The 15,727-nt window shown below is 45.2% G+C and overlaps 1 protein-coding gene across 1 annotated transcript in view; it reads left to right on the forward strand.

Moving 5' to 3' along the window:
* Positions 1–361: 361 nt before the first annotated feature.
* LOC126101461 (basic proline-rich protein-like) overlaps positions 362–15,727 on the forward strand; it is a 160,806-nt gene continuing 145,440 nt past the window's right edge. The window contains exon 1 of the mRNA XM_049912113.1: positions 362–431. Within this exon, the coding sequence (XP_049768070.1) occupies positions 362–431 (70 nt within the window). The remainder of the gene's footprint in view (positions 432–15,727) is intronic.

The following is a 15,727-nucleotide window of genomic DNA, read 5'->3' on the forward strand; positions in this document are numbered from 1 at the left end:
TACGGAAGGCACTAACTACTGATAGGGATAGTTTGCAAATGAAAGATTTTAATAGAGAACAAACAATGTATTTACCTTAATAGTCATAATATATATAGCAGTTCATGACAAATTACAAAACTCCGCCATCTCTCTCCTCACATCCACCACTGCTGGCGGCTCACCTCCAACTGCGCAACGCTACGCACTGTTCACATCCAGCTGCCGCTGCCCAACACTACAATGGCAGACAACAATGCAAACTAGCCACAGACTGCACACAGCACAGCCAGTGATTTTCATATTGAGCGCTACGTAACGTTGCCAATAAGAAAACATAAACATCCTACTTACAAGATGAGACGCAGTATAACATACAAATATGAACTACCTAGGAGAAGTTTCTGCTACTGGAAAGCAACGAGGTAAACCTGAACCAGAATCTGCAGAAGGTGGGTACGTAAGTCCGTTCCTCCAACTAAAGGCGCAATCAGTACTGACGAACTGCCTTCTGGAAAACAATCCGTATACCGTGGGGAGGGTTCACAGAGTTGTTGACCGACAAGCAGGAACCATTCTACAACCAGACCTTATATTAGGAGATAATCGGACGCTTTGTTTCATTGCTAGGCACTATCTGATGGAAAGCACCAGCAGCCGCTGGAAATTGACATATACCGTGCCCCAAGTTCATTTTCGTAAGTGGTTATTATTCGAGTTACAGTATCCGACCAAGGTTTTGTTCATTTTCACGACAGAAAATATGACGAAAGACATCATTCGCTGAAACTTCGTATTATAGCAGAAAATGTGCACGTCCTGGGATCTAACAGCAAACGGCCACGAGAACTGGTGTAAACGGACATGACAGAATGTCATTGTAAAGGATGCGGATATTTTTCCTCTCTACCCAGAAAACGCAAGTGCATGATAAAACTGGCATTAAAAAAAAAAAAAAAAAAGAAAGGTTCAAATGGCTCTGAGCACTATGGAACTTAATATCTGAGATCATCAGTCCCCTAGAACGTAGAACTACTTAAACCGAACTAGCCTAAGGACATCACACACATCCATGCCCGAGGTAGGATTCGAACCTGCCAGCGTAGCGGTCACACGGTTCCAGACTGGGCGCATAGAACCGCTCAATCACAGCAGCCGGCTATTTACTTGCAACGTGTTCTATTACAGTGTTTGTAATAACACATATAGGCCTATGTTATGTGTGTGTTGGGTGCGTGTGGAGTGAAGTGTAATGTATGTGTTGTATGATAATGACGATGTGAGAAGGGAGGGGGGAAAAGCTGTTGCCGACATAGAGCCTGCCCCTCGCGGAGAGCACAAAGGGGGTCGCTGGGCTTAACGTCCCCATCCGTCCCCAACAGCTGTGTCACATACTCTCACTTAACGAGACACTGCGAATAAGTTTGGTATTTAAACCAGGACAGTGGTCAGCAACTTAACGCCACCATCTCTCCTCCTCTTCAAGAATGAGATTTTCACTCTGCAGCGGAGTGTGCGCTGATATGAAACTTTCTGGCAGGTTAAAAGTGTGTGCCGGACCGAGACTCGAACTCGGGACCTTTACCTTTCGCGGGCAAGTGCTCTACCAGCTGAGCTACCCAAGCACGACTCGCAAGAGAGCTTCTGTAAAGTTTGGAAGGTAGGAGACGAGGGTCTGGCAGAAGTAAAGCTGTGAGGACAGGGCATGGGTCTAGCTTGGGTAGCTCAGTTGGTAGAGCAGTTTCCCGCGCAAGGCAAAGGTCCCGAGTTCGAATCTCGGTCCGGCACACAGTTTTAATCTGCCAGGAAGTTTCTCCTCCTCTTTCTGATCAAATACTCGCAGTGAAAAATTGTTCCACCGCCGGCGTGCGCCCGGGTCGAGCGCCACCACACAACCGTGTGTTGGTGACCTCGGCCACGGAGGCGGGTGAGTAGACTGGAATGAAAAATGTGAGTGTGAATACTCAGCGGCTTAACATCTACATGGGTCATTCGGAACACCACGCAAAAGCCGGTGTAACTATCAGTCGTTATTTGTTACACTACTGGCACTATATTTTATGCTTTTTTCCTGGAAACGTACGCATATTTCGTTTTTTTTTACACACACACACACAACCCCCTTCTCCCCAATAGAGGCACTCGCACACACAGGCACACACACATTATACAAAACGTTACGTGTCAGGATATTTATATCGCAACTGCCGACAAGCAACGAGAGGAACAGGCTAGAAACATAACAATTACATTAAAATTTGTCTTATGGGTGGATCATCAAGAGTGCGAGCACTCCGGTGAAACATATGCTACATGCATTAAAGTTATTATACATGTATTATCAAGGCCTTTAGAAAGGAGGTAGCGGAGTATTACGAGTGTTAGAATGTCTCTAGTCGGATACACCAACGATGGCGGTTCGCTCAGGTCAAGAAACGGGCGGGGACTGCATTGTTGCCGGTTCCAAGTGACAGCTGTGGTACGCGTATACTCGTGCTTTGCACTTGATATAAGCGTGTATCCTGCAAATAATGTCTCTCACTCGATTGTGTAAAATTTGTCGCTTACCACTACCATCAGCCCACGGCAACTCGCTACAAACGGAATAAAAATTCTCTAAATAAGTCTCCTACGACTACGTTTAATTCCCACATTGTCTGTGACATCCACAGCAGAGTCCTCGGAAAAGTAGTGAAACGTCATTGGCTATAAAAGAATGTGTGACGTAGGTGCGCAGTTGTTGTTGTTGTGGTCTTCAGTCCTGAGACTGGTTTGATGCAGCTCTCCATGCTACTCTATCCTGTGCAAACTTCTTCATCTCTCAGTACCTACTGCAACCTACATCCTTCTGAATCTGCTTAGTGTATTCATCTCTTGGTCTCCCCTACGATTTTTACCCTCCACGCTGCCCTCCAATACTAAATTAGTGATCCCTTGATGTCTCAGAACATGTCCTACCAACCGATCCCTTCTTCTGGTCAAGTTGTGCCACAAACTTCTCTTCTCCCCAATCCTATTCAATACTTCCTCATTAGTTATGTGATCTATCCATCTAATCTTCAGCATTCTTCTGTAGCACCACATTTCGAAAGCTTCTATTCTCTTCTTGTCCAAACTATTTACCGTCCATGTTTCACTTCCATACATGGCTACACTCAATACAAATACTTTCAGAAATGACTTCCTGACACTTAAATCTATACTCGATGTTAACAAATTTCTCTTCTTCAGAAACGCTTTCCTTGCAATTGCCAGTCTACATTTTATATCCTCTCTACTTCGACCATCATCAGTTATTTTGCTCCCCAAATAGCAAAACTCCTTTACTACTTTAAGTGTCTCATTTCCTAATCTAATTCCCTCAGCATCACCCGACTTAATTCGACTACATTCCATTATCCTCGTTTTGCTTTTGTTGATGTTCATCTTATATCCTCCTTTCAAGACACTGTCCATTCCGTTCAACTGCTCTTCCAGGTCCTTTGCTGTCTCTGACAGAATTACAATGTCATCGGCAAACCTCAAGGTTTTTATTTCTTCTCCATGGATTTTAATACCTACTCCGAATTTTTCTTTTGTTTCCTTTACTGCTTGCTCAATATACAGATTGAATAACATCGGGGAGAGGCTACAACCCTGTCTTAGTCCCTTCTCAACAACTGCTTCCCTTTCATGTCCCTCGACTCTTATAACTGCCATCTGGTTTCTGTACAAATTGTAAATAGCCTTTCGCTCCCTGTATTTTACCCCTGCCACCTTTAGAATTTGAAAGAGAGTATTCCAGTCAACATTGTCAAAAGCTTTCTCCAAGTCTACAAATGCTAGAAACGTAGGTTTGCCTTTCCTTAATCTTTCTTCTAAGATAAGTCGTAAGGTCAGTATTGCCTCACGTGTTCCAGTATTTCTACGGAATCCAAACTGATCTTCCCCGAGGTCGGCTTCTACTAGTTTTTCCATTTGTCTGTAAAGAACCATGAACCATGAACCATGCGCAGAACGAGCCTAAACTCGATCGCCATCGTTTGTGACTCCAACTATAATACGCTCCTGGTTTCAACATTGTTCACCAAAAGCTTACAATTGTAGCAAGTAGATAAGTGTCTCTCATATTTAACGGACAGAAACGAGTTTCAGCGGCACTAACAACTACCAAGACGGTATGCCGCTCACCCTCCTGCCGTACACTCAGCCTACATGAGAAGTCGAAGTCCGCCGCTCATTATCTAGCGGTTTGCGGTCTGGGGTCATGGAGTATCGGTTTCGATTTCCCTGCTGGATTGGGGATTTTCTCTGACTGCGGATTGGGTGTTCGTTTTGTCTTCATCATTTCATCATGATTCGAGACAATGGCGAGACTGGACATTGGAGAGTTTGTGAATTAGTACGGGCGCTGACGAACACATCGTTGAGCTCCCCACAAATCAAACATAATCATCACGAGAAGTAAAAGGCACTAAATCTCCGCTAGCTGTGAACTTTACCCCGTATACCAGGGAAGTGAGACAGAATTGAAAGCAGATGATAAACTGTGCTTTATCAGCACTTATTAAGAGGCACCACAAACTCACGAGGCGGTTATCCCCAACTTCTTAAAATTCGCATATGTTCCAATTGTTTATCTCAATCTGGCCGGCCGGAGTGACCGAGCGGCTCTAGGCGCTACAGTCTGGAACCGCGCGACCACTACGGTCGCAGGTTCAAATCCTGCCTCGGGCATGGATGTGTGTGATGTCCTTAGGTTAGTTAGGTTTTTCTAGGGGACTTATGACCTCAGCACTTGAGTCCCATAGTGCTCAAAGTCATTTGAACCATTTTTTATCTCAATCTGACTTGTCTCTACCGTATGCTACAAGGTCTCTCTTCTAACGTAAGTTTTAATTATTGGTTTTCTGATCTAATTTTGTATTGCATCTGTTGAGACAATATTTGTTGCGCATCCTTCGCTAGTACCCACCTAGGGGGACAGTTAGGTGTGTTTGCAGCTCACACAGACCCACTTGAGCCATTGTTATGACCTGCAGGGTGGTCATTTCCTATTATCTGCGGTGGTATTGATCTGCAAATGGCACAGATAGATGCTCTAGGCTGTCGCTCTGCCCTTACAGAAAACCCAACGGACAGAAACAAAATGTTTTGATGTATTAAAACGGTTGGGAGGGACTTCTGTATCGTTACATCGTGCGCGCACACACCTACACACACACACACACACACACACACACACACACACACACACACACACACAAACACACACAACCTAGACACGTATGCAGCAACTAACAGCACGTAACAGTGCGCTAAGCACTGACATCGACAACACAATCACGTACCGCACGTAATGAAGCATATGCATTGAGCATAAAAGGCTCTGAACCATAACTATTTGTAGCTTAAAAGTCTAGTAGCGCGTAGTGTAAGTTACAAGTGCAGCAGTTAACTGACAATGTATGTTTATTCCAGCCGCTGAAGATAATACAGTTAATTAAGGAGAAACGCATGGGACGAAAACTGTTTATCGGGCAGAGATATATCTGAAAATCAGAGAACAATGTCAGTTCACTGAAAATAGTAACTTTCACCTACATTAAACGATTTATGCAACACACGCCACGTGTCCGCGAACTACAGCGCCTAACGGGACGTGTATTAGTTAGTTGAGGTTTTTTTAAATTTAGACCTCCTCCCTCTTGGTTGGATTTGGAAAGATGTGGTGGGAGCCCACTGCGCTCTAGTAAGGTTTAACCAATAGTAGCGCAAAAATATGTGAAAGCGATTTGTTTTAACTTTGTTTTAATCATTGATTAAAACACTTGAATCAAATAATGTTTTATTTAGAGAGTGTATAAAAAACGCTAGTATTAAACGTTTTCCAGGATCCCTAAGAAATCGACCTTTTATTGATATGTAAAATCGATGTCATTGAACCATTCGTTACTTTGTTGATGAAACACAACATTCTTAGTACTTACCTTTGTACTGTGTGATCTTCAGTCTCTTGAGTTATACGTTAAGTAAAAGAATTCTTGTCACTGAACTTCATCTTAGCTTCCGTCCACAAACGATTACTTGCATTTGTGTATCGACTTGTCGCCGTTTCACATACGTATTGTAAAAGTTTTGATACAATTTCATGCTGAATACAGGAACATCGACTTTATATGCGTTGCAGAATACCACAAGTGACTAACTGACACACACTGATTTCAGCCGACGGGCAGGGAACCCCCCATATGAAATCTGACACTTCTGTGGCACCTGTTTCAAGTAGAGGATCCCGGGTATGCACACGTTTCAGACATTCAGTTCACTTCAGAATGACAGTAAATACTGGTGGACACTTTAATACTGTCTATGCTCGGTATTAATTTTGTGGAACAAAATGTTATCCATTATAATATTGTATATTCTCTGAATCAAAAATTAGACGTGAGACTTTCATAGCCGTCCCCCCCTCCCCCTCCTACCACTCCATCATTTAAATGTCATGTCGTGAGATTTTGCCGGATGCTTTCCCCGCCCTCCCCCACAGCATTTGGAGCTCAGGTAATTAATGGGCTGCCCTGCAGCAAGCTGTTAAAATTTGAGCCGGGCGCCAAAGGCGCCACTCTCGTTTGTCGGAGGAGTGGTTGCGACAGTCCACGCTATAATATGAAGTATGAAAATCCCAGCAGTAGTTCGTGCGAGTAGCCTTCACACACAGACAGATCAAGCTGGGCAGGGGACTGTTATCATAGTTCAACCAATTTGCTACAAATATTTATAAATTATAGACACGAACCTTCCTCGTGCAGCTATGTGATCAAAAGTATCCAGACACCCCGAAAAACATAAGTATTTCAAACAACTTACGGGAATTCAGCCAGGTAAAATTTACAGCGACCGCCGATATTTCGGGGGCAGTACACCCTGCCATTTTCAAGGCACAAACTGCAACGGACAGGCGATGTACAGGCAAATTTAAAACCTCTGTTATCGGAGTAATTCAGGAAAGACAACAAACACACTGAACGCTAGTGCCCCCAAAGGTGACCAAAGTCAGAGATATCGATAGTGAGACTACGAACTAGCAGGTGAGTTAACATTAATTCTGTCCCTCTGTTTTTTTTGACAAGGGTCAGTGCAGGATTCCAGGCAGAGTTTAAGCAAAAACCTGTATCTCTGTTTACAAGGTTACCCGCAAATTCCATCTCAACTTCCTCCTTAATAACACTGACCCAATGGCTGGACGTGTATGCCAATATCTCGGTATTGTGATATAATACCGGGTGACCAGTATCCAAGCAATGTTCGGCAAGAGCAGATCTACTTGGCTGCTGTATTCGCGTGTGCCGTTTATGCTCAGTACATCGGTCCTTCACAGTGCTGCGTCTCACCAATATATACCATGCCACAGCTACAAGAAATGCGATATACATCCGCCTTACGCAAACCAAAAAATGGTTCAAATGGCTCTGAGCACTATGGGACTTAACATCTATGGTCATCAGTCCCCTAGAACTTAACTACTTAAACCTAACTAACCTAAGGACAGCACACAACACCCAGCCATCACGAGGCAGAGAAAATCCCTGACCCCGCCGGGAATCGAACCCGGGAACCCGGGCGTGGGAAGCGAGAACGCTACCGCACGACCACGAGATGCGGGCTTACGCAATCCAAGATCATCTTTAACTGAACCCCAAAGCACTCTAATTTTAGATGGAGGTCGGAAAACACATCTCATCTCGTATTTCCGTAAAATACGACCGATCTTTTTTGAAGTGCTTCCTACGTAAGGCAAAAAGGCTGTAGACGTAGGTGTCGACTCAGTATTATCATCAGTCACCCGATGCACAGTTATTCGATAGCGCAACGCACGTCCAATTTGTCTTTCACTGCATCCATTTTGACGAAACGTAGTTTCAAGATGGGACAGCTCAGCTGGGAAGGTCTCAGTATCATAAACGACATGTGCCCTGTGTACCAACGTACGAAGTACCCCTTCACGATGAGTTGGATGCTGACAACTATTAGCCTTAAATACAAGTCGGTGTGAGTACGTTTGCTGTAACCTGCATGTCCTAATGATCCATCATCCTTTCTCCTAACCAAAACGACAAGAAAGTGAAGGCAACCATCCTTCTCCACCTCCATCGTAAAAGGAATGTTCGGATGGATCTAACTCAGATGTGCTAAAAAGGCATACAAATTCTCCCTGCCATGATGGCAAACAACAAAAGTATCATCAACATATCTGAAGAAACAGACGGGTTACCAAGGTTCCGACTCCAATACACGTTCCTCGAAGTCTTCCATAAACAAATTTGCGATCACAGGAGACAACGGACTACCCATCGCCACTCCACCTGTCTACTCGTAATACTGGCCATTGAATAAAAAGTAAGTAGATGTTGCCAGCTAGTTCGTAGTCTCATCTACCTAGCTGACTTCCCGTAAGTTGTATGAAAATTGTATACGCCGGGAGAAACTCAGGTCTCACATAAGTTTTTCATTTTAGGTGTACTGTGCTGCCACCTTCTGCCAGGTACTCCATGTCAGCGAACTCAGTATTCATTAGACATCGTGAGACAGTAGAATGGGGCGCTCCGCAGAACTCACGTACTTCTAACGTAATCAGGTGATTGGGTGTCACTTGTGTGATACGTCTGTACGCGAGATTTCCACACTCATAAACATTACTAGGTACACTGTTACCGATGTGATAGTGAAGAGGAAACATGAAGGGACAAAAACAGCACAAAAGCGTACAGGCTGACCTAGTCTGTTGATTGACAAAGACCGCCGACTGCTGAAGAGGGTCGTAATGTGTAATAGGCAGACATCTAGCCAGACCATCACACAGGAATTCCAAACTGCATCAGCATCCACTGCAAGTACTATGACGGTTAGGTGGGAGGTGAGAAAACTTGGATTTCTAGGTCGAGCGTCTGCTCATAAGCCACACAATACAGCGGTAAATGCCAAACGACGCCTTGCTTGGTGTGAGGAGCGTAAACATTGGACAACTGAACAGTGGAAAAACTTTGTTTGGAGTGACGAATCACCGTATACAAAGCGGCGATCCGATGGCAGAGTGTGGATATGGCGATTGCCGGGTGAACGTCATCTGTCAGTGTGTGTAGTGCCTACAGTAAAATTCGGAGGCGGAGGTGTTATGGTGTGGTCGTGTTTTTCATGGAGGGGGCTTGCACCCCTTGTTGTTTTGCGTGGCACTATCACAGCACAGGACTACATTGATGTTTTAAGCACCTTCTTGCTTCCCACTGTTGCAGAGCAATTCGGGGCTCTATCTTTCAACTCGATCGAACACCTGTTCATAATGCACGGCCTGTGGCGGAGTGGTTACACAACAATAACATCCCTGTAATTCACTCCCCTGCACACAGTCCTGACCTGAATCATACGGAAGAGCTTTGGGATGTTTTGGAACGCCGAATTCGTGCCAGGCCTCAGCGACCGACATCGGTACCTCTCCTCAGTGAAGCACTCCGTGAAAAATGGGCTGCCATTCCCCAAGAAACTTTCCAGCACTTGATTGAGTTTATGCCTGCGAGAGTGGGAGCTGTCATCCAGACTAAGGGTGGGCCAACACAATATCGAGTTCCAGTATTATCGATGGAGGGTGCCATGAACTTATAAGTCATTTTCAGTCAGGTGTCCGGTTACTTTTGATCACATAGTGTATTTTTGTATTTCAATACGCATGCGCATACCAGTTTATTTGGTGCTTCAGTGTATATGTGCGTATGATAAACTATTTTCTCTCGTTTGTACCACTTCTTTGTTACCACAGCTCCTCGGATTTTCCATCAGAAAAAAGATGTGATGTGTAACATGTATGGAAGCACAATTTAAGTGTATGTTGATACACGGAAGTGCCAAAAGTTATGGTATACCTCCTTACATCGTGACGGTCATCCTTTTGCACGGCGTATTTCGTCATCTCCACGTGACTTGAAATGTTGCTTTAATTCAGATTGCTCAGCGCTGAATGGTGACACAGAAATTACTGGGAGTGACATGAAAAAAAGGAATTGACCATGGAAGAGATATGATTGTATGCATTATTATGAAAATTCTGAAAATGAAATAGAGATTGACATGAGAGGCAGCTACCTGAACAGGGTGGAAAACTCTGCAAGGAAATTATGTGCTGCATTCCAAGAGATAAGAAAGACTGGTACGTTGTATCCTATATCACCGTAATATAGCCTGGTGTCCCAGGTTTTCCTGATTGGTAGACGCCGAGTCGATGGATGTTAGCTGCAGAAGTATTGAGCCACGCTGCCTCCATAGCCGTACATAATTGCGAAAGTGTTGACGGTGTAGGATTTTGTGCACTAACTGACCTCTCGATTATGTCCCATAACTCTTCCATGGGATTCATGTCAGGCGATCGTGGTGGCCGAATCCTTCTCTCTATTCGTCCACAATGGTATTCAAATCAATCAATCAATCACCAAAAGCTATAGTCTGGTGACAGCGCATTGTCCCATAACCATTTCCAGTCAATGGTCGGTTCACCTGGACCAGAAAGCCCAGTCCATTCCATGTAAACACAGCCCACAACATTACGGATCAACTACCAGTTTACACAGTGCCTTGTTGACAACATGAGTCGAGGGTATTGTGGGGTCTGCACCGCACTCGAACCTCACCAACACCTCCTTCCAGATGAAATCGGGACTCTTCAGACCACGCCATGGTCTTCCAGTCATCTAGGGTACAACCGTTTGTCCATGATCCCAGGAGAGGCGCTGCAGGTGGAATTGTGCTGTCAGCAAAGGCATTCGCATCAGTCGTCTGCTGTCGTAGCCCATTAACGCCACATTTGTCCGCACTGCCCTGACAGTTCTTGTACGTACGTCCCACACTGATTTCTGCGGTTATTTCAGGCAGTGTTACTTCTCTGTTAGCTCTGATAACTCTACGAAACCGCCGCTGCATCCCGCCGTTTTGTAAATGCCGTCAGCCACTGCGTTGTCCGTAATGAGAAGTAATGCCTAAATTTTGGTGCTCTTGTCTGACTCGCGGCACTATGGATCTCGAAATATTGAATTCCCTAATGATTTCTGAAACGGAACGTCCCATGAGTCTAGCTCCAACTACCATTCCGCGTTAAAAGTCTGTTAACTCTAGTCATGTGGCCATAATCACGGTGTAAACCTTTTCATGTGTATGAGCTGAGTAGAAATAACATGTGAACGCGATACTACCACCATCTTTATATGTGCATATCGATATGCAATGAATTTTGCCACCTCAGTTTAAATTGTGGCAATAATACACGCGTCAAGAAAAGCTTTCCACCACCTTGGCTCCGAGAGTTTCGGAACGTCTTCAGAAAATTGGAATAGAGCTCAACATAAACATTATTTAAGCCCGTTTTATTGCACACAAAAACTACACATTGCAAGTTGGTGGTCCAGACTGTCGCACACACCGATACCTGTAATATCCAGTAGCACCTCCTCTTGCATTGATGAATGCAAGAGGAGTTCATCAGGGCACTGTTGGTCCAGATTGTCGCACTCCTCAACGGCGATTCGGCGTAGATCTCTCAGAGTGGTTGGTTGCTCACGTCGTCCGTAAACAGCCCTTTTCAATCTATCCCAGGCTTGTTCGATAGGGTTCATGTCTGGAGAATATGCTGGCCACTCTAGTCGAGAGATGTTATCCTGAAGGTCAGTCACAAGATGTGCACGATGGGGGCGAGAATTGTCGTCCATGAAGAAGAATTCCTCGCCAATATGCTGCCGATATGGTTGCACTATAGGTTAGAGAATGGCATTCACGTATCGTAGAGCCGTTATGGCGCCTTCCGCGACCACCAGCGGCGTCCGTCTACGCCACATAATGCCACCCCATAACACCAGCGGACCTCTACCTTGCTGCGCTCGCTGGACAGGGTGTCTAGGTCGTTGAGCCTGACCGGGTTTCCAGACACGTGTCCTACGATTGTGCCTTTGAAGGCATATGCGACAGCGGTGAAGAGAACGTGATGCCAATCCCGAGAGGCCCATGTTGCGCTGCATGGTATAGTGGTTGCAAATATGGACCTCGCCATGGATGTCGAGAGTAAGTTGCTCATCATGCATCCTATTGCACACAGTTTGAGTCGTAACACGACGTCCTGTGGCTGTACGAAAAGCGTTATTCAGCATGGTGGCGTGGCAGTCAGGATTATCTGAACCATAACCCATACGTAGCGGTCATGCACTACAGTAGTAGCCCTTGGATGGCCTCAGCGAGGCATGTCATTGACACTCCTAATTCTCTGTACCTCCTCCATATCTGAACGACATCGCTTTGGTTAACTCCGGGACGTCTGGGCACTTCCCTGGTTGAGAGCCCTTCCTGGCACAAAGTAACAATGCGGACGCGATCGAACCGCGGTACTGGCCGTCTAGGCATGGTTGAACTACAGACAACATGAGCCGTGTACCTCCTTCCTGGTGGAATGACTGGAACTGATCGGCTATCGGACCCCCTCCGACTAATAGGCGCTGCTCATACATGATTGTTTACATCTTTGGACTGGTTTAGTGACAGTCTAAGGCACTGTGTCTGTGATACAATATCCACCGTTCAGGAGTTCTGGGAACTGGGGTGATGGAAAACTGATTTTGATGTGTGTAGTTTCGCGTGGCCTGAACGTCCTGCTGCAAGTCTCCTAGTTGGATGTCACTTCGGCGACTTGCTCCTCCCTAGACAATTATTCAAGCTCTAGAAGGCGACCTACAGTTTAACATGGACACAGGAACGTAGTTCGTTTCTGGCGAATGTCGACTTCATTTAGCGGTGAGTGCTGCGTCAAAAAGCAGACAAAAGTTCGTAATCCAACCAGCAAGAGAACGTAAATATAGTAATTGAAAAATTTTTCCTTTCATCATTTGGTGATGATTGTCAGCGACAAAAATTTAGTAAATGTTTTAAGATATGTGTAAAGTTTGTTGCAAGTCTCTCTATTCTCAAATCCTGGATGACGAAATTATGAGTATTCTCGCGTCTTGGGCTACACTACCTTTCCATTTTCACCCTTACCTATACCCCTTTTGTTGGCGGTTGGTTCTTAATACCACAGCGATTCATTCCATATACCTGAAATCGGTTCAGTGGTTTAGCAGGTGATGTGAAACATACATACATACATTAATACATAAATGTGTAAGTATGACATTCTAGTACATTCTTTTAACAGGCGACACTACGGTTCGGCACGCTCGACTCTGGAGTAGGATGGCTGACCCAAAGAAAAAAGCAACAGCATCGTTCACAATTCAATAACAATCACAACGACTTATTTAATAAACTATTCAGCAAAACATGAAAGGTAAACTTCTTTATTAACAAAGGAAAATAGCAGTCAACTTACTGAGGCATTTAAAACTACAGAAGGAGAAATGGTTCGCTGATGCCTTATATACTGTTATTATCACAGCAAATTATGATGGTTTGATATCAGTTAAGAGTTAAATATATTACCTTTACGGTTAGTGGTCAATGACCTACCTGTGGCTTTCAACATAACGACCTGTAGTTGGATCATGTGATCTATGTTTATCGTTTTTAATGCTTTCTTTATTATGTTACCGTTTTGTCATTAGCACCTCGGTCTACCGCCTCCAGGTTCACGACCTTCGCATGGAACTTCGCGACAGTACCTTTGTCTACACTGACGGCTCTCGGACTCACCGTGGAGTCGGATGTGCATTCGTCATTGGCACCCGTGTCTTTCGATATCGGCTTCCGGTACACTCCTCAGTATTTACAGCAGAGCTCTTCGCCTTGTATCAGGCCACGGAGTACATCTGACGACACAGCCTTTCCAATTGTGTCCTCTGCTCAGACTCACACAGTGCCCTCTAAAGTCTATGTGCACTATACGCTGCTCATCCCTTAGTGCACCGGGTCCAGGAAAACTGTCACTTGCTCACTCTTCGTGGAGCCAGTGTCACGTTCCTGTGGGTCCCTGGTCATGTCGGTCTGCCAAGCAACGAAGCTGCTGACGATGCTGTCAAGGCTGCAGTCCCCGGACCGCAGCCCGCGAGTACCTGTATTCCCTCCGATGATCTCTGCGTTTCCGTCTGTCAGAAGGTGATGTCCCTTTGGCATCGCCAACGGTCCTACCTTCATCGGAATAAGCTTCGGCTCATTAAGCCTCTCCCAGCGCCTTTGACGTCCTCCTCTCGGCCCTCCCGCCAGGAGGAGATTATTTAACTCGGCTGGGTATTGGGCACTGCGTTTTTAGCTATCGTCATTTGCTAAGAGGCGCTACCGCACCACTATGTTCACACTTCGCCCAGAATATAACTTCGCCATTTTTTAACAATTTACGTTCCAGCTTGGGTATGCCGTCTGAGCCCGCATCTCGTGGTCGTGCGGTAGCGTTCTCGCTTCCCACGCCCGGGTTCCCGGGTTCGATTCCCGGCGGGGTCAGGAATTTTCTCTGCCTCGTGATGGCTGGGTGTTGTGTGCTGTCCTTAGGTTAGTTAGGTTTAAGTAGTTCTAAGTTCTAGGGGACTTATGACCACAGCAGTTGAGTCCCATAGTGCTCAGAGCCATTATTATTATGCCGTCTGATTTATCAGCCGTTTTAGCGAATGGCGCGCGGGCTGACGACAACGTTTTACTTTTTATCCGCCGAAGCAATATGACGAAGGCCATTTAATTTTTAGTTTTGGACCGCCATTTCTGTATGGTTTTTGTGTTTTTAGCCCTTTTTTCACGTGCCTGTTATTAGCTGTCTCGTTCTGCCCATTGGGACTGACGTGTAGTCGTTTAACTCCTCTCTGTGTGCGTGTTCTGTAGTTTTGACTTGGGCGCGTATGGCCCCCAGCTGTTTTTTGCGCTCGAAAGCAAAATAAAACAAAACAAAACATTTGATTTTGCCAGTTTATGTAATTTATTATCATAGTACATATGTGACACAATGCCACCATGTTTACTCTAATACTAGCTAGTAGCAATTTTGTCTTCCTCCCCTGGTTTTATGGGAACATGTCTTAGTAGTCCGTCATCTTATGTTACGAACACATCAGGTTACGCTCCTGTTGTTGCGCTACCTTTGCATCTGGATACTCAGGAATGATGGTTTACAATTTCGTTTAAAGCTGATTAGTTATTGCTACCTAAATTACTATGTATTTTGTATACCAGGTTGTTTGTTATATTCATACACTATGTGACTAAAATTATCCGGACACCTGGCTGAAAATAACTTACAAATTCGTGGTGCCCTCCATCGGTAAAGCTGGAATTCGATATGGTGTTGGCCCACCCTTAGTCTTGATGACAGCTTCCACTCTCGCAGGCATACATTGAGTCAGGTGCTGGAAGGTTTCTTGGGAAATGGCAGCCCATTCTTCACCGAGTGCTGCACTGAGGAGAGGTATAGATGTCGGTCAATGAGGCCTGGCACGAAGTCTGCGCTCCAAAATATCCCACACGTGTTCTATAGGATTCGGGTCAGGACTCTGTGTAGGCTAGTCCATTACAGGGATGTTATTGTCGTGTAACCACTCTGCCACAGGCCGTGCATTATGAACAGGTGCTTGATCGTGTTGAAAGATGCAATCGCCATCCCCGAATTGCTCTTCAACAGTGGGAAGCAAGAAGGTGCTTAAAACATCAATGTATGTCTGTGGTGTGATAGTGCCACGCAAAAGAGCAAGGGGTGCAAGCCCCTCCATGAAAAACACGACCACACCGTAACACCAGCGCCTCGAAATTTTACTGTAGGCACTAC

This window comes from Schistocerca cancellata, chromosome 9 (genome assembly GCF_023864275.1).
Source record: "Schistocerca cancellata isolate TAMUIC-IGC-003103 chromosome 9, iqSchCanc2.1, whole genome shotgun sequence".
Taxonomy (NCBI): Eukaryota; Metazoa; Arthropoda; class Insecta; order Orthoptera; family Acrididae; genus Schistocerca; species Schistocerca cancellata.